Source organism: Gorilla gorilla, chromosome 7 (assembly GCF_029281585.2).
Source record: "Gorilla gorilla gorilla isolate KB3781 chromosome 7, NHGRI_mGorGor1-v2.1_pri, whole genome shotgun sequence".
Taxonomy (NCBI): Eukaryota; Metazoa; Chordata; class Mammalia; order Primates; family Hominidae; genus Gorilla; species Gorilla gorilla.
The window spans coordinates 82,425,687-82,453,507 of NC_073231.2; the positions used below are offsets into that span (position 1 = coordinate 82,425,687).

Consider the following 27,821-nt stretch of genomic DNA (forward strand, 5'->3'; position numbering starts at 1 on the left):
TCTCAGCCTTTCAATAAGATTGATTAGAATCAGGCTCTCCTGGGGTCTACTCATATGAAGATTCTACACTACTAGAGGGAAGACATTAAAATCATCCTAAAATGACTTAAATCATGAAAAATCTCATTAAAAGAACAATTCATCAAAGGGAATGTCCCATTCCCTTTGAGTTCTGCCCTACATTATAACATGTCTAGGGGTGATATCATTTTCTTTTCTTCCAATAAGGTTTAGTAACACAATACTTACATTAGCATAAACATAAATAAATACAAACAGAACTGCGTATTTTAAAACGGACCAAGTTAATTTCTAAGGTTCCCTAGCTCACTCTTAAACGATGTGATTTAAGGCCAGGCGTGGTGGTTCACACCTGTAATCCCAGCACTTTGGGAGGCTGATGCAGGAGGAACGCTTGAGCCCAGGAGTTCGAGACCAGCCTGGGCAACAGAGCAAGATTGCCTCTCCACACACAAAAAAAGTTTTTAATTAGCCAAGCATGGTGACGCACCCCTGCAGTCCCAGCTACTCAGGAGACTTAGGCAGGAGGATTGCTTCAGCCCAGGAATTCGAGGTTACAGTGATCTATGACTGTTCCACTGCACTCCAGCCTGGGCAACAGAGCAAGACCCTGTCTCTCACAAAGAAAAAAAAAGATGTGACTCAAGCAGTGTCCCACATATGATCACTTAGGGAAAATAATCTGATTAAAATAACAACATGAAATGGAAAATAAACTACAATAATCTCTCAATATACAAACAACATTGTGCTACCCAACTTTAGTTGGGTCCACATTAGACCCATTCAAAGACTGTGAGAGAGGCCGGGGCGCGGTGGCTCATGCCTGTAGTCTCAGCGCTTTGGGAGGCTGAGGTGGGCGGATCACGAGGTCAGGAGGTCGAGACCATCCTGGCTAACACCGTGAAATTCCATCTGTACTAAAAATACAAAAAACTAGCCAGGCATAAGGCTGAGGCAGGAGAATTGCTTGAACTCGGGAGGTGAAGGTTGCAGTGGGCCGAGATCGCGCCACTGCACTCCAGCCTGGGCGACACAGCAAGACTCCGTCTCAAAAAAAAAAAAAAAAAAAAAAAAAAAGACTGTGAGGGATTAGCTACTGAGATACCAAAAGGACTGCATTCATTTATGAGGCAGTTCCATAGCGCTGACTCAAAAGGATGGCATGACTCCAAGCCTCCAGTATATGTTACATATCAAAAAGGAAAAAGAAATATGAGGCTATGTCATACGTTTGAGCTTGCGGATATTCCCAAGAAAAAGCTTCCAGTTACTTAGAGCTTGCATCTTTTGGGGGATTCCATAATAAATTCTATTATAAACCCGGATTTTTTACAAAGAGCAAATAATAAATTTGGTAAGTTAAAGCTTCAAGTGCTTTTTGAAAACTGTCTTGGAAACCAGGAACTAGGTTTGTACATATTTTAATTATATATGCTTTCTTTTTTACTTAAAAGGTTGAAAACCAAATCATCCTTAAATGTAAAAGGCTACATTCTCCTATCAACACAAACACAAACATATCAAATTCAAATATTTTGCTGGCATCTGAAAACGAGATTAGTATGGACCTAAGTTCTTACTACACAAATCATTTTACAGTGACTCACCATGAGTAAGCTTTCAAAGTCATTTTCTTTAGAATGCCAGTCTTTGTTTAAAAAAAATTCTAAATCTGTTCCTCATAATTACTACCTTAGAAAATAAGAAGAGGTTTCATACCTGATTCCCCTTGTTATTTTTTACAATGACACAGTTACCTTTGTCAGTTTAAAAAAAAAAAAAAGTTTACTGAAAGTTAGCTGTTTGGAAATTATACTGCATTTCCTCATTGAGACAATGTTATAAATGGTAGTAAAAATCCTATAAAACCTACTTAACTCCTAATGTAACTGACGTGTGCCTGGTACCTCAAATTCCTCTTTCGATCCTGGAAAATGTTTCAGTGCACGTTTTAAACACCTTATACTGCAAAAATGTGGTCAGCTGATTTTGTATGAACGTTCCCCGAGAGAAACAAGAGTTGACTCACTGCACACTATTACAAAAGCCTCTTAACCGGTGTCCCAGCCTCTAGTCTCTCCCTCCTAGATTCTATCCTCCACCGTGTGGCCCGTTTTCTTAACAGAAAATGAGATTAGGTCGCACCCCTACTTAAAACCTCCACTGCCCAAAGAACTTCCTACGGGGTGAAGTCCAAACCCCTTAGTTCAGCATAGAAGACTCTTCCCAACTGGTAACAACCTACCTTAGTTTGATCTTCCATCCCTCCCTTTTATAGTCTGCATGAAGACATATTGACATTTTTATCATTTCCTAAAAAGCTATGTTCTTTCATACGCCCCCGGCCCCACCATACTCTTGCAAAAACTTTCCTCTGCTTAGAATGTATCTACTATTCTACTTGAAAAATCACCGATGTAGCCCAGTTCAAATATTATTTTCTCTAAAAATCTTCCCCAACATCTCTCAGATGCGCTTAGCATATGTGGTCACCTTCTGCCCCTCTACAATCAACTGTGTGGTGTTTATAGGAGTTCCATAAACGGTGGCTAAACTTTGAAGAGGCATACACATGCCGAAGTGAGGAGTTGGCCAAAACCACAGTTAAAGACCATCAGGATATTCCATTCATCTAATGCAGGTCGGTAATGACTGACATTTATATTAACATTTAAAAACACAGTCTTATTTACATTTACAAACACAAAAAAAATCACAGATTAATAAAACTCCGGATGTATAATCGTCTTCACCTTAAACATCGGTGAGTGTTAACCATCTAGAATACCACCGGAAAAGTAGTGTTAACCAGAAGAAATTTGGCAACTCCCCATTCAAAACATTTTCAGAGTTTCAACATTTCCACACCGGGGCAAATTTACTTAATTTCAAATGAAGCAGCCAAAGATAAGAAAAACAAGTAATTAGTTTCCTGAAGGTCAACAGTCCTGCGTTGAAATCTTCTATCATCACCTTTGAATAACTTTCAATCAATGATTTAGTAAAAACTCCCATTCTCCATCATCCTCTGTCGCTGATAGAGAAAATACATTCATGCAAACAATTATCTCATACAAAATCCAAAATAAACAACTTGTTTCCAGAAAGACGCCAGCGTGCTGACAATTTGCTTCCACTATGTTTGGGCATCTCCAATACAAGTATCTTACATAGTCAAGGGCAGTTTCACAATTCAAAAACGATTTCACACAAATGATTTAATTCCTACAATAATCCTGTGAGTTCAAAAGAGCAGGGATTATCTGTCCGGATTTAACACAGTACGAACCCAATAAAAACACAGATTTTTTAAGAATGGTTTGGCTATAGAAAGGTAGCACATCGTTTACAAAATATTCTTACTACAAAAATGACCCAAGAGAAATGAGCGTCCTCCCACCCACCTTTATTCCACCATTAAATTTAGCTGTGTTGACCCAAGGATACCATGAACGTCAAAATTTCAAATTATAACCTGCAGCAAAAGTTTCATCTCTCAGTCTCTTTCCAAGCGACATTAACTCCACGAGCGAGAGCCAGCTCCCTCCCTGCAGGCGTTTGGAGGACTGAACGCCCGCGGGCGCGCCCAGCCTGCAGGGCTCCGGCCAGCCGAGGTCAGCGCCCGCCCCAGAGCGGGTTTCGGGGCGTCTGGGGGACCCGGCTTCGCGCGAGGCGGCGAGGGATGGAGGGACGCTGGGAACGGCTCCATCAAACAGGACACGGAGGAAGCGGTGCCGGGCAGAGGACCCGGGCCAAGAACGGCTTGGGGCGCCAAACCCCGCGCCTCGGGTGCGACCCCGGTCCGCACACACCTGGAGCGGCCGCGCCCCCCGACCCCGGGTCCGATCCCCAGGCCGGGCCCCTCCACTCCCAGGCACCACAGGTTCACTCCGAGCGCCCCGTCCCTAGGAAGCAGCCGTCCCAACCGACCCAGGGGGCGGACACCCACCTGGCCGCGCCGCACCGAGGACTGGGCCCACCAGGCCAAGCAACAGCAACCACCGGACGCGAAGGGTCCCCGAGGGAAAGCCCGCGCCAGACCCCATCTCGGCCGATTCCGCAGGTTCCTCTCAGCACTCGGTCGCCTCCACCTCCGCCTCTTCCATCATTTTCCAACCCTGCCGGGGCCCCAAGTCTGACCGGGAAGCGCGCGCGCCCGGGGACGAGCACGCGCGCGGCACTGACGCAACTGAGCCCTCGGTCCGAGCTCGCTCCCGACATCGCCTAGCTGCGCTGACGTAGGGAAAAATCCAGTCCCCGGCGCGAGAATAGGATTTCTAAACCGGCGGTGGCAACCAGCACTAGTCGACCCGCCAGTCATATCCGCCCCGCCCCGTCGGCTGCCGGGCACGCCCACCTAGGGGGGGTCAACGGATCCGATTGGAGAACGCATTCGGCGCAAAAGAAGGAGGAGCATGAGACCCAGAAGAGGAATCCAGAAGCAGAAGCGTAGGGCGGAGTAGCCCCGCCTGTCTGCTCGACCTTTTCTGGTTGGTTGGCGGAGGTGCGCGGAGCGTCGAGCTGCGCGTCCATTGGCTGTTTGGCGGGGCTACGCGGGCGGGGCTACGCGGAAAGGCCTGACCACGCAGTGATTGGGTCTGTGCTGCTGGCCTGGGATTGTGGTTGAGGCCGGGTCTCCGCTCCTGTGCCCGGGAAGATGGTGCTAGGTGGTTGCCCGGTTAGTTACTTACTTCTGTGCGGCCAGGCGGCTTTGCTGCTGGGGAATTTACTTCTGCTGCATTGTGTGTCTCGGAGCCACTCGCAAAATGCGACCGCTGAGCCTGAGCTCACATCCGCTGGCGCCGCCCAGCCGGAGGGCCCCGGGGGTGCTGCGAGCTGGGAATATGGCGACCCCCACTCTCCGGTCATCCTCTGCTCTTACCTGTAAGCTACCAGTGGTCGAGGCGGGTGGACGTGGAGGGTGTGCCAGGAATATATGGGTGTTAAGGGAAGGCAGGGTTGGGGGACGCTGCATTTTTTCAGACCCTGCCTCTCTGAGGTCGTTCCGGAGGCAAATATCATGAACCAGGTTTCTCACCGCCCGTGCAGAGAAAACCCTTGTGTGTCAGTGACAGAGCCTTTGAGATCCCCAAAGAGGAAAACTGGGTAGGAGTAACATCATATAGCCTCTGGAAGAAGGGCGTAAGGTTGTGCTTTCTTTGCCCTGCGCCCTTTAGCCCAAGGAGAGTATTAGTCGGTCGATTCGGTGCCAGTACTGAGTAAGGCATAAATGGAGTAAATGACTTGTCCCTGCCTACAGGGCATTTTTTAAAAAAGCAATCAATATTCTTACCGTTGCAGAATCACGCCATTTTTTAACATCTCTTTTTGATCAAACAAGAAAAGGCATTTGGGAAATGCAAAGAGGACTGAGAATACTTTGGCTTAAATTTTGCCCCCAGAATCTTGTTGTTTGCCTACTGAAGAGATGAAACCATGGCAGAAGTAGAATCCTTATAGAAGCAGGACCAGAAACACCTCCCTTCTCCAACAAAAGGTTCATTTGGGTGGCTGTCCGTTTGACCTGCTGTGCTTCAGTTTAATTGGCTTGGAAAGGGGTCAGCAGGGTGAAACTGAACCCCAGAAAACTTGATGAAGAAATGTCTTTTGCCTGTTTTGATTACGTGCATGCACACAGCGATTTGCAAAGACCGTATGATGATGATCATGATCTTACTGGTGAATTACAGACCTGATGAATTTATAGAATGTGAAGACCCAGTGGATCATGTTGGAAATGCAACAGCATCCCAGGAACTTGGTTATGGTTGTCTCAAGGTGAGTTTTTGTTTTGTCGTAAGAGCAAACCCTTCAATAACGAAATAGGAATGTCTCAATGCTGTTACATAAAAGTATAAGAGGTACAAAGTTTTTTGAAGAATTTCCTCAGAAAGACCGTTACTGGAAATTTCCAGTATGGCCAGGGTCAGTGACTGAACAAGATATTTGGTTTCCTTATGAAGGAGCAATCTCTGTGCCAAAACCACCCAGGTGCAAAGACCAACCTGTCTTTGGTTCCTTTGGCCACTGACAGATTTTGAAACTAAAATGTCACCCCTGACTCTCCTTCAAGGCATGAACCTTTCCTGAAAGAGCAAAAGAAAGTCTGTGCACTTTGCAACACTGGTGATGGATTGGGCAGTATCTTTGTTACACATGCATTTGGGGCAGAGCTTTTCTTGCCAATGACATTTCTTTTCTCCAGGCAAACAGGTTCCACCATGTCCGTAGGAGACAGATAGAGTCTATCAGTATATGTCTTTGTAGGACATTAAAGCATTCCAGCGGAAGCCATTGGTTAACAGTGGCTTCTTGGAATGGAAAAAAGCTATTAAGTTTTATTAGTAATATCCCTAAAGCTGAGTGTACAGTTCCTAATCAATCTCTCAAAATAACCAATGAAGTTCATGTATCTCCTCCCCACCATGGACTCGCCATCCTATTATGCCACATAATGCAAGTCAAGATTTGGACAGGTGTTAAGAGAATGATGGGAAGGCATTTTTTGTACTAAATCAGAGACAGAGGAATAAACCTGACAGTAGTAAGACTAAAAGGGCAGCTCTTAACTGAAATCATGTATAGATAAATATTTAAGACAATGAAATTTTACTCTGTTGATAATTATTGATTAAAGTTTGAGTTAATATTGTATAGAGATCACTTTTGCCCATTTTAATTAAAAATTGAGTTTATCCTGTAAGCATTCTTATTTCCCAGTCCCTTCCCTTTGAGGAACTCGCCAATGAAAATAGTAATAAGCACTGATATAAGGTACCAGTAAAAAATGAATATCTGTGATTTCTTGGCTAGAATTCAGTTAAGCAATGGTAAGAGGCCCAGTTCTGAAATTTTTGGCTGGAATTTAAACTTACAGGTGTCCCATAGATATCAGGTAATACACATTTATGACCTAAATAAAGTCCTGAGTCAGATAATATCCTGAGTTCTTTCCTAATTCTATTCATTTTTAATAGATATAAAAGAGACCTGTAATAGGCAGTGACTTTTTAAATACCCACTCCCAAATGCTCAGTTATATGCTCTTTTTCCTGTAAATATGTATAAGCTTATACATATGCTTATAAGTAAAGATAAGTAAAGCATTGTGTTCATCTCTTCTAAATGGCCTTTAATGACATTGAGTGTGTTTGGGGGTTTTTTTTACTATATTATTGAAGAAGCCAGTCATGAAGAAGAAAGCAGGAGTTTATTTAAGACCGTGTACATTTAAGATGGACTCAGAAGTGTGTCACTAAATTCCTTGCCCTTGAGCACAGCTGTACCTCAACCTTGTTGGAATAATTGTAGTCCTGAGGCAGCTTTTATTCTTTTATTAGTGAATATAAAGATAGATGTTTGTGTCACTTGCTCTGGTGAGTTGGTTTTGGTCTTGGTTGTTATTCCACAGTTCGGCGGTCAGGCCTACAGCGACGTGGAACACACTTCAGTCCAGTGCCATGCCTTAGATGGAATTGAGTGTGCCAGTCCTAGGACCTTTCTACGAGAAAATAAACCTTGTATAAAGTAAGTGTTACTTTGATTGGAGTAGTTGGTACTTGGTTGGAGGTAGAGCCATTTTCCTTCTCTTTTTATTTATTTATTTTTTGTTTTAAGAGACAGGGTCTCACTCTGTTACCCAGGCTGGAGTGCAGTGGTGCAATCATGGCTTATCGCAGCCTGGACCTCCTGAGCTGAAGCAATCCTCCTGCCTCAGCCTCCCAAGTATCTGGGACAACAGGCACATGCCACTGTGTTCAGCTCATTGTTATTTTTTGATATGACTTTTTTTAAGCACCAAAGAGGGTCCATGGCTACCATTGTGCATAATTCATTGACAGAAGCAATATGTTTATAGTAGAGAGGACTCTGGACTTAAGCCCGGAAGGTGAAGTTCTAACTGTCTCTTTCTCTAACTTGCTAAGTGCCTGTGGGCACTCAGTTTATCCCTCATCTACAGAATTTTGGGCCAGATGATCTAGCCCCAAAATTCCTACAATAGATATAAATCTTGTGCAAATTGCCCTAGTATTTCAGGAATAAAGGTTTTATTATAAAAAGTGTAGGCTCCACACTCTGAAAATCAGTTTATCATTAAGGTCATTAAGGTAAAGGATCAAGGTCATTTCTGTAAATTCTGCTTGAAGGCACAGAATTGCCTTGTACAGTTTGCTAATGGAAACAGTCTATGACTATGATTAGTAATATTAGAGTAACTGCAGCTGTGTCAGCACAGTGGATAAGGGCAGAGCCTTATGAAGAAGTCCTCGCTTTTCGCTGCTCAAAACAACAGGAAAGAGTGTATGGAGATCAAGTGTTCATTTAAGGACAGTGCTTCCTTAGAGAACTACATACAGGAAGCCAGCTGAGTCTCAGGAAAAGAGCCTCTACAGAGGAGGATGGGAGCCCAGACTCCTACTCCTACCATGGTGCCTGTTGTGCAAATGTGCTTGATGACTTCTTGTCCAATCCAACTCTGCAAAAGTTGGTATTTGTTCTTAGAGATGCTCCATATCTTAGCAAGTATTCTGTTGAGACCCTCTACCAACTAGAGATTCTTAGAGGAGAGTAAAGTAAAGGTGAAGAGGGTGTATTATAAAAAAATGTGTATTTTTTTTTTTTTTGGAGATGGGGTCTTGTTCCATTGCCCAGGCTGGAGTGTAATGGCACAAACAGACAAACAGGGCTCACTGCAGCCTCGACCTCCTGGGCTCAAGTGATCCTCCTACCTCGGCCTCCCGAGTAACTAGGACTACAGGTGTGCTCCACCACACCTGGCCTTTTTTTTTTTTTTTTTTTTTTTTTTTGGTAGAAACAGGGTCTCGCTATGTTGCCTAGGTTGGCCTGGAGCACCTGGGCTCAAGTGGTCCTCCCATCTTGGCCTCCCAAAGTGCCGGGATTATAGGCATCAGCCACCACCATGGTCAAAAAGTTTTTTAAATTATTGTACATTATGATGTTTGACATCTTAAAAACCTTTCTGGCTGTGAAGAGACTGCCCTTCCTGAAGCTAGTCATTTCTTAGAGATAGCAAAGGGCCCAACCAGCAGCATGCCTTTGATATGCAAACTAGTCTAGAGACATATCTTCTGTTTCTGGCCTGTACACCCCAGGAAATAATATTCCTCTGCCTTAGTCTTCTCAGGTCCAAGTGCCAGGCAACCAGGGACCACTCCTATAACTTAGAGCCTGCTGAGGTTATTCAAACTAGCCAATTCTAAACTATTTGCCCTGCCCTGTCTTGCCTTTCCTGCAGAAACCCCAATGAAGATAGTGGCCAAAAACCTTCCCCTCCCTTCTATCTTCCAACCACCCTGGTATCTTTGCCAGGTAGCCTTGTATAACATGATGTGCCTCCTGTCTCTGGGACCTATGAGTATAATAAACTTTGGTTTTTCCTGATCCTCTCACCTCACTGACCATATCATAAAAGAAAACAAAATGGAGGGTAAAAGGCCACAGAGGGTCCACTGCACCGTCTCATCACTTATGTTAAATTCACTAATCCTTAAGGGTTTAAATTTTCGTGCAGTAAAACATCTTCCTTTTCATTCCTTTCACCTAGGTATACCGGACACTACTTCATAACCACTTTACTCTACTCCTTCTTCCTGGGATGTTTTGGTGTGGATCGATTCTGTTTGGGACACACTGGCACTGCAGTAGGGAAGCTGTTGACGCTTGGAGGACTTGGGATTTGGTGGTTTGTTGACCTTATTTTGCTAATTACTGGAGGGCTGATGCCAAGTGATGGCAGCAACTGGTGCACTGTTTACTAAAAAGAGCTGCCGTCATGGCCCAGGGAGGCAGGTGAAAGCTCTGTCTTCTGAATTCATCTGTACAGGCTCAAAACTCCTCTTTGATATCAGACCTGATGTTATTTTCCCTCTTTTGGAGGGCATTTGTTTGGTTAAGAAGGCTTCTTTGGACTTTGGAATTTCAACCCAGATTTTACCTTGCAGATGGAATGACAAGCAAAAAGTGTTGTGGGGAATCAAATTTGTTCCTTTCCTCATGCACAAAACATAAAGGATAGTGGCGAGTTTACAAGCTGTGGATGGGTTTCCATAGTCTTCCTTTCTGTACATTGCTATATCTTCAGTCCTTTGGAGCAAGTGGACCTAACAAGTTGAGCAAAATGAATATTTGTATCCATGTTCCTCTTGTGACTCTGAGTCTTCATGCAAGGAGATCTGAAGCTGAACAATGAAAATCTTCAGCAGAAGTAGAAATGGCCGTGGATTGTAATACACACTGAAATTCTGACTTTCTGAATTTAAATGTAGAATAAATTTTGCCAACTTGGAGTACTGTATGAGTATTTTCAGTAGGGGGAATAAACTCAAAATTATATTTGTTTTGCAGAAACCTAGTCATTTGAAATGAGCCATCCTATTAAGCCCTCTTGTGTCTCCATTATGTTCTAGAGGCAGTATATGCAGTGCAATAATTTTTTCATTCCACTTATATTTTGAAAGCCAGCGGCATCAGATGTGTGAGTTGAGCTATTCCTCCTGGCAGAATTGTCCAATCTAAAAATCAGCGTTTACCAGCCCATGCTAATAAAATTAAGATTTCATACAAGTTTCTGTAAAACTATTCTTCATGATTAGCTCTCCCTGTGGGCTGCAGCAGTCAGAAAGAGATACATCCACACTTCTGCATTCCCAAATCACCAGGAATAAAAGGAAATGTTCCAGATTGTAAGTGGTTTTAAAAACTCAGTTCTCATCCTTTGCAATCTAAGTTGAAAGAACTATTAAATATAAAATCAAAGGTGGGCAATGTGGCCAAGTCAATGGAAGAGGCTTTACTCAGAATAACTTACAAATTCTAGAAACAAGGTAGAACTCACTCAGTTTACCTAATAATAATTGAATTTAAGACCAAATATCACAGTTAAAATAACTTCCCTGGATACATTCTATCATTTTGTAGCTTTCCTAAGAATTTCTTGCTTTATCATTCCTGATTAATCACTGTTTTTACATTATTAAAGGTGGCAATTTTCTGTAAAAAATTTAAAACAGATGATCCTATTCTGTCTTGAAAGTTCTGTACCACACTGACCTTAACCTTGCTTATAACATAACAATTGGTAAACTTTTAATTCATAATCTTTATACCCTAAGATAGTATTTATTAAATTTTTATGGTTCATGAAGAAACTAGACCCTCTCCCCAGAAAAATCTACATACACAGAATTTACATAGAACTTAAAGGGGTTCATCTACACAATTTATGCATGAAACAAAATTGTACTGGTACCCTATAAATTTATACAAATAAAAGAGTTTAAGGGAGTTCAAGGATGCCATATGTATATTTAAAAAAAAAAAATTCTAAGGGAAGTTTAAAAAACATAAACAAATTATAATATTACCCAAAATAAGATGCTACTTTTCACCTAACCAAGTCCTGCCTCATTTCACACTTTTTTTAACCTCCTAAGTATATTCATAACCCTACCAAAAGTTGTTTTCTTTAAAAAATAAGAAACTTTAGGGCCAGCGCAATGGTGCAAGCCTGTAATCCCTGCACTTTGGGAGGCCGAGGCAGGTGAATCCTTTAAGGTCAGGAGTTCGAGACCAGCCTGGCCAACATGGTGAGACACACTCCCCCACCCACCCCCAGTCTCTAGTAAAAATGCAAAAATTAGCCGGGCATGGTGGCGTGCACCTGTAATCCCAGCTACTCGGGAGGCTGAGGTAAGAGAATCACTTGAACCGAGGAGGCAGAGATTGCAGTGAGCCGAGATCCTGCCACTGCACTTCAGCCTGGGCAACAGAGTGAGACTCTGACCAAAAAAGAAACTTTTGCAGCTCCAAGGCTTGAAGTCATTTATGTTGCCAGGGGTAAGAGCTTGGTTGAAGGGCTAAAAGACTAGAAACTACTGAAGATGCCCTTCTTACTGTCAGTAAAGCTGCTGGAGACAAAAGTTGTTCTCGCTGCTAGAGTGGTAATTTGAGAATCATCAATATTCCTATGTGACAATCCAAAATTACCGGTTTTCATTTGACTTGTAAATGACACCCATCATCCATCTGCCCACAAACCTGACCAAATGTGATACAACCTGAAAACCTGATGGACTAAAGTAGTACTATTTAACAATTGATTGCCTTTGCACTTTATTCAGGTTGTTTCTTAAATTTTGGTAGACAGATCCATTTGTATATGTGTGTGTTATATCTAGTTTATGGCTATAGAGAAGGTTTAAAATACTACAGTGTCCTTCTCTCAAGGTTAAATTAGAAACTGCCTGCCTTTTAGTTGTTTCTTGCCTTTAATAAAATGTTATCAGTTCCCCCAGATTTCCTGGCACCGTGTTCTTCCACTTGACATAGTCAGGCATCTTAGCAACAGTATAGTACCCCAACCTAGGGAGGTGGGGGGTCAGCCCTCCCGCCCGGCCAGCCGCCCCGTCCGGGAGGGAGGGGGGGGGGTCAGCCCCCCGCCCGGCCAGCCACCCCGTCCGGGAGGTGAGGGGCGCCTCTGCCCGGCCGCCCCTACTGGGAAGTGAGGAGCCCCTCTGCCCGGCCACCACCCCGTCTGGGAGGTGTACCCAACAGCTCATTGAGAACGGGCCATGAAGACAATGGCGGTTTTGTGGAATAGAAAGGGGAGAAAGGTGGGGAAAAGATTGGGAAATCGGATGGTTGCCGTGTCTGTGTAGAAAGAGGTAGACATGGGAGACTTCATTTTGTTCTGTACTAAGAAAAATTCTGCCTTGGGATCCTGTTGATCTGTGACCTTACCCCCAACCCTGTGCTCTCTGAAACATGTGCTGTATCCACTCAGGGTTGAATGGATTAAGGGCGGTGCAAGATGTGCTTTGTTAACCAGATGCTTGAAGGCAGCATGCTCGTTAAAAGTCATCACCACTCCCTAATCTCAAGTACCCAGGGACACAAACACTGCGGAAGGCCGCAAGGTCCTCTGCCTAGGAAAACCAGAGAACTTTGTTCACTTGTTTATCTGCTGACCTTCCCTCCACTATTGTCCTGTGACCCTGCCAAATCCCCCTCTGCAAGAAACACCCAAGAATGATCAATAAAAAATAAAAAATAAAAAAATAAAAATAAAAATAAACAGTATAGTACCCCAACCTAATGATCCCTGAATGTGTATATGTGTTTCAAACTCCATTTTTCTTATTTTTTAATTGTAATCTCACAACATTACCATTTTTATTTTTATTTTTAAGTTCTAAGGTACATATGCAGGATGTGCAGGTTTGTTTCATAGGTAAATGTGTGCCATGATGGTTTGCTGCACCTGTCAACCCATCACCTGGGTGTTAAGCCCAGCATGCATTAGCTATTTTTGCTAATGCTCTCCCTCCCTCTACCCTACCCACTGCCAGGCCGCAGTTTGTGTTGTTCCCCTCCCTATGTTCATGTGTTCTCATTGTTCAGCTCCCACTTATAAGTGAGAACATGCAGTATTTGGTTTTCTGTTCCTGCGTTAGTTTGCTGAGGATAATGGTTTCCAGCTCCATCCATGTCCCTGCAGAGGACTGTTGCTTTTTATGGCTGCATAGTATTCCGTGGTGTATATGTACCACATTTGCTTTATCCAGTCTGTCATTGATGGGCATTTGGGTTGATAACCATCCATTTTTCTTTGTAAGAAAAAGATCCAAAAACTTCTTGCCATGTTTGGCACATCTCCAATACAAACCAGGTGATCTAACTGTTTTTTTTTAGATAATCCCACTTTAAAACGATATTTAATTGATTGTTTCAGGTATGACTGTCAGGAGCAAATTATCTTTTCCCCGAAGAACAGCCATGGAAAGGGAATCACTGTCAAGAGCTTTAACAACATCAGTTGTAGTAGTAATAGGTTTCCCATTTATGTTGACAATTACATCGTGATCTCTCAATCCAGAGCTGAGAGAGGAAGAAAAAAAAGAGGATCATGAAACTATAAGAAGAATTTTACTTATCCCCATCTATAATTTAATATCTCTGTCTTAATGGCACTATTTTGCTGGCATTAAGCATACAAATGAGAAAATAGCCTCAATCCTTCCAAATCATAAAGCTATTCTAAAATATGCTGCAAAAAAGTCACCTAGAGGACAACTGTCTTATTTACCTTTATAAAATTAATTTCCTATCAGAATCATGTGAGAAGTTTACTCCTCCCATTTTGGGGAATTGGTTTGGAAGGGGGAGTTTAGCTTTTAATTTCTATCAATCCCTGATCTGTGTGAACTTCAAACATGCTCCCAGCCTCAGCAGCCAAAGTGAAAAGCCCAAGCAGTATGTTTTCTCCCAGACACTTAAACTCGGCTCAGTTTGATTCTGGCAGCCCACTCACTTGCCCGTCTTCCCCACCCCACCCCACCCCTCCGCCCCAGCTTATGGAGCTGGGAAGGATGCTGAGCTGCATTATAGGAATTCTGCTTCCACTAAATCAAAAACCCGCCAACCTTCTGAGTCTAAATATTTCCAGCTCTGGCTCTAGGCTCCTTTTCTCCAAAGTTGTGACTTCTTTATTGCCTTCAACATAATTGCTTCACATAGACTATATATTCTAGAAGCAAAAACCAGCTCCAAATACAAAACACTACAATACAGAAATAGCCATGCCAGTGATTTGGTGAAAATAGGCTGAAAACGGAACAGCAAATGACTCCAGGAGACACCACTTGATAGAAATGAGAAGCTCAAGGAAGAATGATAATGTGGTTTGATCATCAAGATATGTGGAGTTTAAAAAGAAGAAGCTTAACGCAAGAGGATGTGAAGAGACGCTTGAGTATAAAACTAAAATCAAGAAATAACCTTAGAACAAAGACAGTTTAGGAGGATGACTTAGGACCAGTGAGTACAAAGAAAGAACTTATAGAGAACTTAATTCATACTAGTCCTGTGAGTCAGAAAAGAGAAAAAGAAACCTGCAAATTATTACTAGTAACCTATGCACCAAATATGAGGAACTATGGCTCAGACAGGACAAATGACCTTTTTCTGTGTCATGCAACTTGTGAGAGGGATTTCATCCTGGGTCTTTCAGACTTGGGAACCCATCTTCTTGCCACTAAATCACTCTGCCTGTCAGAAACAGAAAAGCAGCCACCAAAGCAGGATAATAGAAGGGTTCAGCCAGGGCCCACATCCCTGCTCTCTGCTCTCTGATTTACTGCGTTCTACAAGTTAATGAACCTCTTTGTACCACAGCTGCTTCCTCTATAAAATAATACCTACATCATAAAATGTTGGGAGCACAAACAGGTGTATAAAACACTTCAAATAGGCCAGGAGCAGTGGCTCACACCTGTAATCCCAGCACTTTGGGAGGCCCAGGCGTGTGGATCACCTGAGGTCAGGAGTTCGAGACCAGCCTGCCCAACATAGTGAAACCTCGTCTCTATTAAAAGTACAATAATTAGCTAGGTGTGTAATCCCAGCTACTTGGGAGACTGAGGCAGAAGAATCGCTTGAACCCAGGAGGCGGAGGTTGCAGTGAGCTGAGATCATGCCATTGCACTCCAGCTGGGGCAACAAGAGCGAAACTCAGTCTCAAAAAAATAATAATAATAAAAATAAAACACTTCAAATAGTGCCTGAGATACAGGAAAAGTTTTGTAAGTGCCAGATAATGGTGTAATTATCATTGTTATTAGGTATAAGTCAGTGAAAGCCAGAAAGAATAGATTTGTTTGAGACAGATTCTCACTCTCTTACTCAGGCTGGAATACAATGGTGCAATCATGGCTCACTGCAGCCTCAAACTCCTGGGCTCACATGATCCTCCTGCCTCAGCCTCCCTACAGGCACCTGCCACCACACCCAGCTGATTTTGTTTATTTTATTTATTCATCTTTAGACACTATGTTGCTCAGGCTGGTCTCAAACTCCTGGTTTCAAATGATCCTCCCGCATCATGGCATGAGCCACCATGCCCAGTCCTGATTTCTGTTTATCAGCAACTTCCAGCACTAATTTTCACATTTTAACATACACATGAATCACCTAGGGATCTTGTTAAACACACAGATTCCGATTCAGTGGATCAAAGGTGGGACCTGGGATTCTGCCTTTCCAACAAGCCCCAGCTGAGCTAATGACGCTGGTCTACAGACCACATTCTGAGTAGCAAGGACTTAGCCGAAAGAAATAGCTTTGGTCTTGAACCAGAACTTAAAAATAAGGAAATGGGGGAAGAGTGGAGCAGAGCAGGAATGAGAAAAGTCCAGAGAAATCAGGGACAAGCCAAATTTAGTAACATGAGACCTATGACTGCTGTGCTGAACAGTGCCCTCTGATTTCACTAGGGGGAAAGCCCCAGTGAAAGTGGTGCCATAATCTAAACAGATTACTGAGCTCTTGAAATATAAAAACAATGAGAAAGGGATAATAAAGAAGTACAGACCGCGGGCGGTGGCTCACGCCTGTAATCCCAGCACTTTGGGAGCCCGAGGCAGGCGGATCACAAGGTCAAGAGATGGAGACCATCCTGGCCAACATGGTGAAAACCCATCTCTACTAAAAATACAAAAATTAGCTGGGTGTGGTGACGCACGCCTGTAGTGCCAGCTCCTCAGAAGGCTGAGGCAGGAGAATCACTTGAACCCAGGAGGCAGAGGTTGCAGTGAGCCGAGATCGCACCACTGCACTCCAGCCTGGTGACAGAGCAAGACTCCGTCTCAAAAAAAAAAAAAAAAGTACAACAGAAAAGCCCAGGAGAATGATATTTGTAGGACAAGCCACCTCTCTCAGTACTTAGTATTAAATGTTTTGAAACAACAGTGAAATCAGCTGGAGAACCTTCTTTTGGAAGCTGTCCTAGCCTCTGCTTTATTACACAGGTCTTAGCGCTGGCCTCTGATATTGTCATTCAGAGTTCAAAGAAAAATGTAGGTTTTATGAGGTTTTGGTGTAGTTTTTTTTGCTTGTTTGTTTGTTTGAGACAGGGTCTCACTCTGTTGCCCAGGCTGGAGTGCAGTGGCATGAGCACAGCTCATTACAGCCCAGACTCAGGTGATCCTCCCATCTCAACCTCCCCAAGTAACTGGGACCACAGGTGCAAACCACCACACCTGGCTAATTTTTGTTTTTTGTTTTTTGTTTTTTTTAATGGAGTCTCGCTTTCTTGCCCAGGCTGGAGTACAGGGGCGTGATCCCAGCTCACTGCAACCTCTGCTGCCCAGGTTCAAGCGATTCTCTGACCTCAGCCTCCCAAGTAGCTGGGATTACAGGCATGCGACAACACACCCAGCTAATTTTTATATTTTTTAAGTAGGGATGGTGTTTCACCAAGTTTGCCAGGCTGGTCTCAAAATCCTGACCTCAAGTGATCTGCCCACTTTGGCCTCCCAAAGTACTGGGATTACAGGCGTGAGTCACAGCACCTGGCCTAATTTTTATTTTTTGTAGAGACAGGGTTTCACCATGTTCCCCAGGCTGGTCTCGAACTCTCAGGCTCAAGCAATCCTCCCACCTCAGCCTCCCAAAGTGCTAGGATTACAGGGCTGAGCCAACATGCCCAGCCGAAAAATGTGTTTTAAAATACCTAAAATATGGCCAGGCGCGGTGGCTCATGCCTGTAATCCCAGTACTTTGGGAGGCCGAGGTGGGTGAATCACTCGAGGCCAGGAGTTCGAGACCAGCCTGGCCAACATGGTAAAACCCTGTCTCTACTAAAAATACAACAATTAACCAAGCGTGGTGGCGGGTGCCTGTAATCCCAGCTACTCGGGAGGCTGAGGCAGGAGAATCGCTTGAACCTGAGAGGTGGAGGTTGCAGTGAGCCGAGATTGCACCACTGCATGCCAGCCTGGGCAACAAGAGTGAGACTCCATCTCAAAAGAAAAAAAAAACTATTAATGAATAATTAATAGTTACTAATACCTAATCGGTGTTAATCAATAGTTATTAAGTAATAACTATTAATGTTGAAAGGGTAGATTTGGGAATTCCTAGCCAAATTAATTTAAACTTATGCTATTAACTCATAACATGAGCTCTTCTTAGACTATAGAGAACCACCTCCCTCCCAAAATACAAAAAAAGCCTTTATAAGTACCCAAGTCTGAATCAGCACTGTCCTGTAGACAATAATGCAAGCCACATACATAATTTTAAATTTTCTTGTAGCCACATTTTTAAAAATTTTTAAATAGATGAATTTAATTTAATAATATATCTTATTTAATACAATATATCCAAATATTATCATTTAACGTGATATTTTTAAAATAGTTATTTTACACTCTGTTTCCTATGTCTTTGAAATCCACTTGAAATAACACACACCCCCAATATACTACTATACAATGATAATATTTTTTTTTGAGGTGGAGTCTTGCTCTGTCGCCCAGACTGGAGTACAGTGGCGTGATCTCAGCTCACTGCAACCTCTGCCTCCCATGTTCAAGCGATTCTCCTGCCTCAGCCTCCCAAGTAACTGCAATTACAGGCACACCCACTAATTTTTGTATTTTTAGTAGAGACAGGGTTTCACTATGTTGGCCATGCTGGTCTCAAACTCCTGACCTCAGGTGATCCACCCACCCTGGCCTTCCAAAGTGCTGGGATTACAGGCGTGAGCCACTGCGCCTGGCCTGGGTTTTTTAATTTAAATTAAACTTACTTTAATTCAAAATTCAGTTCCTCAGTCACACTGGCCACATTTCATGTGTTCAGTACATACTACATGTAGGTAGTGGCCACTGTATTGGACAGATCAAGTCTGGATCCCCCATGCATTTTACCATGGCACACATTTAGAAAAAGCAAAGGTAGATGACAAAGGCCTTCACTTCTCTTACCTTTGAGCAGCTGTTCCTTCAACCACTTTACATACATAAACCCCAGAACTCACATTGGGGAAATCTGGATAATGCATCTTCAATTCTTCACTAAGGCTAAGAGAAGTGAGAAGATTAGGAAACAATGAATTAGTCTCCTGATCCCTGGTAAAAGCTGAAACTCTTAGTAGGTACTCTGTTCTGCTCAAGGTTCACAAGGGCCAAGGAAGATTCCATCAAGCTAATCACAGTCATTCTCCTCTCAGTTCGGGCTGAGCCTCTATCCCAAAGCCTAGAACCACTGGACATTATAAAATACAGCCACAATGAAATAAACTATGTATAGTTAGTGCTGATGCAGGCAGAGGCAGATACATACCCTGAGACAGATAGGGCCTATGGTCACAAGAGTACCTGGCTGTGGTCCAAGTGGCTCAGCTTTTCTGTTAAGACTGTGCAGCTATGGTTTTTGCCTCTGAAAAACAACCCAGACATATTCAAACACATGCTTACGGCACAGTGAGGGACAGCATTTGCAGACCCAGATATTTCTTATTTGAAAACGCCTTTCCTGGAAAGGAAAGATATGATGTGTTACAACAAAACCTCTTTCCTGTTAGCGCAGCTTAAAAGACACCCATGTCCCAGGATCTCTTTGCCATCACAGCTGTCCTTTCAGGTTACCTGGATGAAACACAGGCTTCAGAGAACCTTTGTCATTAGCACTTACACTCCTCCCACCCACCTCCCACCTCCAGCCCCTGGGTTTCATTTCCACATTAGCTCAATCCAAATACTTCTGGGTACAACTCATGCTTGGTTTGTGCCTAGTCCCCCAATATTGCTGCTCAAATCACCATTATAGGAGCTGAGTACAAATGAGTGACCCAGTAGTCTACAGGATTCAAATGGCTGTCTCCGGGCCAGGCATGGTGGTTCATGCCTGTAATCCCAGCACTTTGGGAGGCCGAGGCAAGCGGATCACTGGAGGTCAGGAGTTCAAGACCAGCCTGGCCAACATAGTGAAACCCCGTCTCTACTGAAAATACGAAAATTAGCTGGGCGTGGCAGTGGGTGCCTGTAGTCCCAGCTACTCGGAAGGCTGAGGCAGGAGAATCGCTTGAACCCAGGAGGGAGAGGTTGCAGTAAACCAAGATCACGCCACTGCACTCCAACCTGGATGATGAGCAAAATTCTGTCTCAAAAACAAAAACAAAAAAATTGCTGTCACCACAAAAGATTGAGTGTTCCTGAAAAGCACAAGACGAAACCAAAAAAAAAAAAAAAAAATCCCAACTTGCTTTACCTTTCATCTGGTGCTCATGGTATTCTGCCAAGAACTGCCTAACTCGATCTGAAGGAATTGCAAAGGAGATTCCATCAGTCACCCTCAATGAATTGACGCCAATCACATCACCATCCTGGCAAGGGAGGGGACATCATTCAGTCATGAAGTTTTGCAAACTGATGAGTGCAAGACCAGAACAAGCAGAAGGAGTGAAGCTAGTTACTTAGGGTCAGAAAACAGGGCCGAGAGGAACTTTGTACTTAAAAAGAGAGCAACGGATGTTCCTTTATGGGGCAAATAGTGTGATGGGACAGCAAAGGGTAACTGCACATGCGCAGAAGTTACCTTCTTTTCATGGCCAAAGGATCAAGGATGCTGAGGACTTTTTAAAATCTTGAGCTCATGGCTGGGCGCGGTGGCTCACGCCTGTAATCCCAGCACTTTGGGAGGCCGAGGCGGGCGGATCACGAGGTCAGGAGATCGAGACCATCCTGGCTAACATGGTGAAACCCAGTCTCTACTAAAAATATAAAAAAATTAACCGGGCCTGGTGGCGGGCACCTGTAGTCCCAGCTACTCGGGAGGCTGAGGCAGGAGAATGGCGTGAACCCGGGAGGCGGAGCTTGCAGTGAGCCGAGATCGCGCCACTGCACTCCAGCCTGGGCGACCTAGTGAGACTCCGTCTCAAAAAAAAAAAAAAAAAACTTAAGCTCATTTTTTTCCTTTAGTAAGTTACATTGACTTTAAAAGTGAGCCACAGTTTGTATTTTGACAAAGGTAGAAGGACAAGGAGCATTTGCCTTTTTATTATTTAAAACTAAAAATAAACATGGAAAAGGTAAAAAGCTGTGGGATTGTCAGTAACACTGCACTGAAACTATTCAGAAGAATTAGCAAAATTGACCTTAGGGAACAAAGCTCTGCTAAGCTAAAGGTATGAGGTAGAAAATATTTTCCTCTTTATGTACCTCATCTTCCCTTTAGCCTTTTAGGTAATGGGAAAGGATAAAAAAGATTTCTTTTTTTTTTTCTTTTCTTTTTGAGACGGAGTCTCACTGTGTTGCCCAGGCTGGAGTGCATTGGTGCAACCTTGGCTCATTGCAACCTCTGCCTCCCGGGTTCAAGCGATTCTCCTGCCTCAGCCTCCCAAGTAGCTGGGATTACAGGCGCATGCCACCATGCCCGGTTAATTTTTTTTTTTTTTTTTTGTATGTTAGGTAGAGATGGGGTTTCACCATGTTGGCCAGGCTGGTTTTGAACTCCTGACCTCAGGTGATCCACCCATCTCAGACTCCCAAAGTGCTGGGATTACAGGAGTGAGCCACCGTACCCAGCCAGAAAAGAGATTTCTGATTGTGTTAAACTACAGATTGTAATTCAGTAGGTCTGGGGTATGGCCTGAAATTCTGCATTTCATCCCTGCTCTAATTAACTCATTGTCTAATGGAGAAGGCAGGAACAAAACAAACAAAAATGACATGCAATGCTATGAGTTAAAAAAAAAATCATTTTGCATAAAATTCATTCTAAAAGCAAATGTAATATTTAAACAGGAACCAAAAGCAATCAGTGCAAAGGGACTCAGAAAGGATGATCACGTGCTATGTGTCAAACAGCATTGCACTCTCTTAGGTTTTCACACATATTTGGGCAACTAGAAACCCTGACATTTCCACTAGAGACACGGAATACAATTTAAGAATACATGACACGGCAATGTATTTGAGAGGCCAAGGCAGGCAGCTCACTTGAAGTCAGCAGTGCTGGTTGTGGCTTTTCTCTCATCTATAAGCAGGTCAAGAGGTCAAGACTAAAAACCTGGACAGATGACATTATGTAATTAGCATTTTTAAATGAGAGATAGTTCTTCATATGCAGCATCAAGGGGTCTTCAAGGACCTACATTTCATAGCAAAGCTGATCATTTGGCATAAACCTGGGTTTAATATCCAGGGCTTTTGGCACAGCATGGTGGCTCATGCCTGTAATCCTAACACTTTGGGAGGCCAAGGCAGGAGGATTACTTGAACTCAGGAGTTTGAGACCAGCCTGGGCAACATAGTGAGACATCGTCTCTATTAAATAAATAAATAAATAAATAAATAAATAAATAAATAAAATCCAGGGCTTTAGGTAACTAGCCAATGAAAACAGAAAGCACGGGGAAGAGAGAAATTTCAAAGGAAGCCAGAGCTAGAACCCTAGTGTTCTCAGTGGGATGAGATCACACACCAGGATAACAATCTTGAATTTTTTCTAACTATTGACTTAAGGTCCAAGAACAGAAAAGCACCATTCCACAGCTGTCTACACAAGAGTGGCACCCAAGTCTGCATCATGGAATATGTAAAGTCCTTTTTTGTTTTTGTTTTTGTAGATATGGTGTCTTGCCGTCTTGCCCAGGCTAGTCTCAAACTCCTGGCCCCAAGCAGTCATCCCAAATGTGCTGGGATTACAGGCATGAGCCACCACCCCTGGCCTGGAATTAATAAAGTCTTTGAAAGTTAAGAAGAAACATGAAGCAACAAGGAAAGTGATCACTTACCAAGTTCACCAGAGGACCACCAGAATTCCCATTCTAAAAGCAGAATTTGAAAAAGACATCAGTGAAGCTAATGAATACATTCCCCCTTGTCCTTTACACATAGCTCCCAAAACAGTTTACCAAAAGCAGCCCACCAAGCTCCTATTCCCCCCCGGCCGGCAAAATTGTGCCCCTATCATCACCAATACCAAAGTCAGTGTAGGTAAAGAACTATAGCAGTGGGACCACCACCTTCACTTTTTTTTTTTTTTTTTGAGACGGAGTCTTACTCTGTTGCCCAGGCTGGAATGCAATGGCGCAATCTCGACTCACTGCAACCTCTGCCTCCTGGTTCAAGTGATTCTCCTGCCTCAGCCTGCTAAGTAGCTGGGATTACAGGCACCCGCCACCATGCCCAGCTAATTTTTGTATTTTTAGTAGAGACAGGGTTTCATCATGTTGGCCAGACTGGTCTCGAATGCCTGACCTCATGATCCACCCCCCTCAGCCTCCCAGAGTGCTGGGATTACAGGCATGAGCCACCGTGCCTGGCCAAGGGACCACCACCTTTTTACAGGAGGGGTGACCTCTACAACAGACCACCCAATAGCATGGATGCCAGCGATCACAGCGAACGGGACAGACTCTAACAAAGTGGCATTCCATTCCTCCCACAGTGATTTAACCAAACCTGGACATCCCCAAAGTTCACTCTGACATATTCTTCTCACTGAACTGACAATATTGTGTGATCTGAGGAAAGGCCTCCTAAGTCAGCAATCCCCAAACTTTTTGGCACAGGGACCGGCTTTGTGGAAGACAATTTTTCCACAGATGGAGGGGTGGTTTGGGATGAAACTGCTCCACCTCAGATCATCGGGCATGAGTTAGATTCTATAAGGAACATGCAATCCAGATCCCTTGCATGCGCAGTTCACAATAGGGTTTGCACTCCTGTGAGAATCTAATGCCGCCACTGATCTGACAGGAGGTGGAACTCGGGCAGTCATTCTCACTCGCCCGTGGCTCACCGCCTGCTGTGCGGCCCAGTTCCTAATAGGCCATGGACCTGTACTGGTCCACAGCCCACAGGTTGGGCACCTCTGTCCTAAGTGACTTACATTAATTGTGGCATCAATCTGGATGTAGTCCATATCTGAATCCTTCATCCCCAGTTCTTTGCCCCCTCGCTGTTTGGTGCTGACAATTCCTGCAGTAGCTGTGTTCTGCAGAGAAAATGGGCTGCCCAAAGCCACCACAAACTCTCCAGCCCGAAGGTCAGATGATCTTCCCAGCATCAGTACAGGAAGTTCAGCCTGCACGTGCCCAAAGAGGGATGAGGAGGACAGAAAGGGTAAAGAACAAATCACGATCAGAATTGACCAAAGTGTGTGTCTAACACATATATGACGCTGTCTCTATCACCTTGGCCCTTACCACCTGAGAAGCACCCACTCACACAGCTTCTATGATTGCCTTCTACTTCTTCCTCAAAGTCCAACTACCATGAAGCTCTTGATTGTTAAGATGACTAGGATCATTTCTAAGATCTAAAACAATTACTTTGTAGAAATTACTGTTAGTAAACAGCCAGTGAAGTCACTGACGAACATAAACTGACATTAGGAATTTACACAGCACCATTCCAGCTCAAAGCTTAACAGTCAAAGTGAGTAAGCCACAAACAGAAAGGAGATCACCCAGGGCGACACTTCTCACACTGTAATGTGCGTGCAAATCACCTAGGGATGTGATGTTAATGCAGATTCTGAGTCAGCACATCTATCTGGGTAAAGGCTGAGACTCTGAACTTCTAAAAAGCTCTCAGACACCATGTCAATATATGTGATGTGCAGACTACCAGTACTATGTGTAGTAAGGACTTCAAAGTATTCCTTAGCAACTTTGAGTCCATTGCAGTAATTTCTGATATCCTAAGACAAGTAGAGAAATAATTTTCCCTGAAGCAGCATTTGTTGAAGAAGGAGTTGAAGGAGGAAAAAAAAAAAAAACTGCTTGATAGTTAACAGAAACAGTTAGAGGCCAAGCGCAGTGGCTCACACCTGTAATCCCAGCACTTTGGGAGGCCGAGGCGGGTGGATCACTTGAGGTCAGGAGTTCGAGACCAGCCTGGCCAACATGGTAAAACCCAGTCTCTACTAAAAGTACAAAAATTAGCCAGGCATGGTGGCAGGCACCTGTAATCCCAGGTACTCAGGAAGCTGAGGCAGGAGAATCACTTGAACCCAGGAGGCAGAGGTTGCAGTGAGCTGAGATTGAGCCACTGTACTCCAGCCTGGGTGACAGAGGGAGACTGTTTCAAAAAAAAGAAAGAAAGAAAAGAAAGAAACGGTTACGGATATACAGAAAGGCGTTGAAGCAAATAAATAAAAGAGGGAGTAAAGAACAGAAAGAAACCAGAGAAAAGCATATATTCAACAGAAAAGATGTGGTGTGAGAGTGTAGTGGGGCAGAAAATATCAGCAAATAGATAAAAATCCCCAAATATGTAGACTCTGACTCAGCCCTGAAATACTCACATTTGGTTCAATCTTAATCACCGCAAGATCCAATTTAAGGTCAATATCCTTGACAACAGCTTCATAACGGGCCCCATTCTGGAGCGCCACCTCAATCCACTGCTGGTTCCTGACAACATGGGCATTGGTAATAATGAGCCCGTCCTCAGACACTATGAACCCAGAGCCACTGTACACAGGAACAAGCCTGCTGCCGTGAAGTAACCTGTCTCCACAAGACAATAGTGTAAACACAGGGCAAGAAAGTTAGGGGATACAGCCATATAATCTGAGTCATGGGAACCTCACTCTTATTAAACATACTTCCATCATAGTTTTCTTTTCTTTTCTTTTTTCTTTTTTGAGACAGAATCTCACTCTTTTGCCCAGGCTGGAGTGCAGTGGCGCAATCTCGGCTCACTGCAACCACCTCCCAGGTTCAAGCAATTCTCCTGCCTCAGCCTCCCAAGAAGCTGGGATACAGGCATGCACCACCACGCCTGGCTAATTTTTGTATTTTTAGTGGAGATGGGGTTTCACCATGTTGGCCAGGCTGCTCTCGAACGCCTGACCTCAGGTGATCCACCCGCCTCGGCCTCCCAAAGTGCTGGGATTACAGGCATGAGCCACCGTGCCCAGCCTTCCTTCAGTTTTCTCAGACATTTCACTTTTCCCTGGCTATGCGTAAATTTTCTCCGTGTATCAATGGACTTGGCAGGTACAGGGCCCCAGCCATCTCTTGTGAGCATGGTTGAGAGTGGGGTCCAGCTCTCCTTTTCCAGGGACACTGCTTCTTCAGAGCTGGTTAGTGTAGCAGCCCATGGGTTCTCTGCTGCGAAAAGACTGAACCCAATCCTAATACTAGAGGCAAAAGTCAGCCTCGTACCACAGTATCAAGGACCCAGGCAGGAGAGAATCAAAGGGCTCTGATTCTGGCTTAGTTTCCACCACCAACTGGCCTCGTAACATAGTAACATAGGACAAATTAACCCTGCTCTCTGGGTCTGGATTTCCTTGCATCCAAAGTGGGGGCTGAGCAAGATCACAACCAAAATGCCTACTAAGCTGGATGTGGTGGCTACACCCGTAATCCCAGCACGTCGGGAGGCTAAGGTGGCAGATCGTTTGGGCCCAGGAGTTCGAGACCAGCCTGAGCAATATAACAAGACCTTGTCTCTACAAAAAAAATACAAATATTAGCTGGGTATGGTGGCACCTGCCTATAGTCCCAGTTACTCCAGAGGCTGGGTTGGGAGGATTGCTTGAGCCCAGCAGATGGAGCTGCAGTGAGCCGTGATCTGTCACTGCATTTCAGCCCTGGCGACATAGCAAGACCTTGTCTCAAAAAAAGAAAAGAAATTGTCTACTAGCTCTTACATCTGACCTTAAATTTTGTCTGTGGCAGGAGGGGGAAAAAGCACCAGCCACCTAAGTGGGCAGGGGGAGCTGGGATTTGGAAGTCAGCATCCTTGTGCCTCTGCTCTTTGGTTAAATGACCTTGAACAGGTTATTCAACCTCTTTACGTCTCAGTTTCCTCACTGGTTTTTTAGGATTAAATGACGCTTGCGAAGGGTCTGGAGCAGGTAGGCACGCATAAACCATTAGCTGGGACAGTGGAGGTCTTCCTCCTCCTCCTTTACCTGCCCCACAGCTGCACATGAACCACCGATGGCGCCACCTTCTCCACCACCGCGGCGATGAAGTTGTAATTCCTCCTGAGCGGGCCTGCGCTTCTGGTCCCTATGAAGAAATACTGGCTCAAGAGTACGCCTCGAGGGAACCAGACCTGCTATCCTAGTTGGAAAAATGTTAAAGGCAAGACAGTGTTCAAAAGGTGCATGGGGAGGGAGAAACCACGTAGCAGCCGGTAAAGAGCCCCTGTTAAGGAGGAAAGGAAATCAGGAACACAGAGGTGTCGAATCCAGGAGGCAAATGACGCAGGAGGACCAGGCGCGAACTGTGCGGTCTCAGCGAGGTCTTGTTCCTTTACGCTCCTCCAGAGTTAGAAAGCGTCCCGAGGGCGCGCGCCCCCGCGGCTCACCTGTATCCCCGCAGTTCCCCCACTGCACAGGCACGGCCGGGACCTTGCCCAGGCGGCGCGCGGCGCGGTTTTCGGCCCGGAGCGCGCACATGCTGGGGTAGGTGCGCCTGTCGCTGCCGCACACGGCCCCTCCCAGCGTCGGGCAACTGCAGGTGCTGGGGAACCCGGGGCGCAGCGGCTGGAGGCACTGCAGCCCCGGGGCGCACGGTTGGCCCTGCGCCCCGCCGCAGACTTCACGCTCGGCCGCGGGGCAGACGCGGCAACAGCGGCACAGGTCGAACACCGGCGTGGTCCCCAGCGCGCAGGTGGGCAGCGCGGGGCAGCGCGTGGGCTGGCAGACCGTGGGGCAGGAGGGCTGGGTATGTAGCTTTTCAGCCCCGGCCCAGAGGACGGACACCAGGAGCAGCAGCAGCCCCGGCAGGAGGCATCGTCCCAGCCCCGCGGGCCGCAGCTGAGGTCTAATCATCCTGTTCCTTCCTCGCTTCCACTCTTCAGTGACTTTACTCTGGACCTGCAAACGCTCCTAAATGAGAGACACTTTCTCCCGGCCACGGCGCCGCCTCCGCCGGCCCCCAAACTTTAAAGGGCAGAGCCTGGCATACCTCTCCATATACACACCCGTACATCCCCTACCACCCGCACCCGTCGGCGCCCCGGAGC

General features: G+C 44.8%; 3 protein-coding genes across 5 annotated transcripts in view; 1 reads left to right on the forward strand and 2 right to left on the reverse strand.

The window, feature by feature from the left end:
• The window catches only part of ADAM9 (ADAM metallopeptidase domain 9), a 109,708-nt gene extending 105,493 nt beyond the window's left edge, over positions 1-4,215 (reverse strand). The window contains exon 1 of the mRNA XM_004046912.5: positions 3,974-4,215. Within this exon, the coding sequence (XP_004046960.1) occupies positions 3,974-4,070 (97 nt within the window). The 5' untranslated portion in view covers positions 4,071-4,215. The remainder of the gene's footprint in view (positions 1-3,973) is intronic.
• A 239-nt stretch (positions 4,216-4,454) lies between these two features.
• Positions 4,455-10,331, forward strand: TM2D2 (TM2 domain containing 2). 3 transcript variants are annotated; one of them, XM_004046916.4, is made up of 4 exons: positions 4,455-4,908; positions 5,715-5,802; positions 7,436-7,551; positions 9,590-10,331. In XM_004046916.4, exons 1-4 carry the CDS (start codon positions 4,682-4,684, stop codon positions 9,801-9,803), a joined length of 645 nt encoding a protein of 214 aa, XP_004046964.1. In that variant the 5' UTR covers positions 4,455-4,681; the 3' UTR covers positions 9,804-10,331. The 3 variants fall into 3 exon arrangements, with proteins under 3 accessions (XP_004046964.1, XP_004046969.1, XP_004046966.1); XM_004046921.5 differs by having other exon boundaries at positions 4,589-4,702; positions 5,427-5,802; XM_004046918.5 differs by having other exon boundaries at positions 4,597-4,702; positions 5,326-5,802.
• A 2,881-nt stretch (positions 10,332-13,212) lies between these two features.
• On the reverse strand, positions 13,213-27,708 carry HTRA4 (HtrA serine peptidase 4). The gene is made up of 9 exons (XM_004046915.5): positions 27,162-27,708; positions 26,761-26,860; positions 25,141-25,345; positions 23,722-23,916; positions 22,622-22,654; positions 20,095-20,209; positions 19,302-19,359; positions 18,810-18,905; positions 13,213-13,920 (listed from the first exon to the last, which is right to left on the reverse strand). Exons 1-9 carry the CDS (start codon positions 27,625-27,627, stop codon positions 13,758-13,760), a joined length of 1,431 nt encoding a protein of 476 aa, XP_004046963.5. The 5' UTR covers positions 27,628-27,708; the 3' UTR covers positions 13,213-13,757.
• Between the last annotated feature and the right edge of the window lie 113 nt (positions 27,709-27,821).

Excerpts from the sequence above, each read along its gene's own strand:
- TM2D2 (XM_004046916.4), top strand. The coding sequence starts at position 4,682 with ATGGTGCTAGGTGGTTGCCCGGTTAGTTACTTACTTCTGTGCGGCCAG. Across the intron at positions 4,909-5,714 it reads GTCATCCTCTGCTCTTACCT|ACCTGATGAATTTATAGAAT; the intron begins GTAAGCTACCAG and ends GGTGAATTACAG. Across the intron at positions 7,552-9,589 it reads GAAAATAAACCTTGTATAAA|GTATACCGGACACTACTTCA; the intron begins GTAAGTGTTACT and ends CCTTTCACCTAG.
- HTRA4 (XM_004046915.5), bottom strand. The coding sequence starts at position 27,627 with ATGATTAGACCTCAGCTGCGGCCCGCGGGGCTGGGACGATGCCTCCTG. Across the intron at positions 20,210-22,621 it reads GTGGTCCTCTGGTGAACTTG|GATGGTGATGTGATTGGCGT; the intron begins GTAAGTGATCAC and ends CTCCCTTGCCAG. Across the intron at positions 19,360-20,094 it reads CCATGAGCACCAGATGAAAG|GAAAGGCGTTTTCAAATAAG; the intron begins GTAAAGCAAGTT and ends TTTCCTTTCCAG.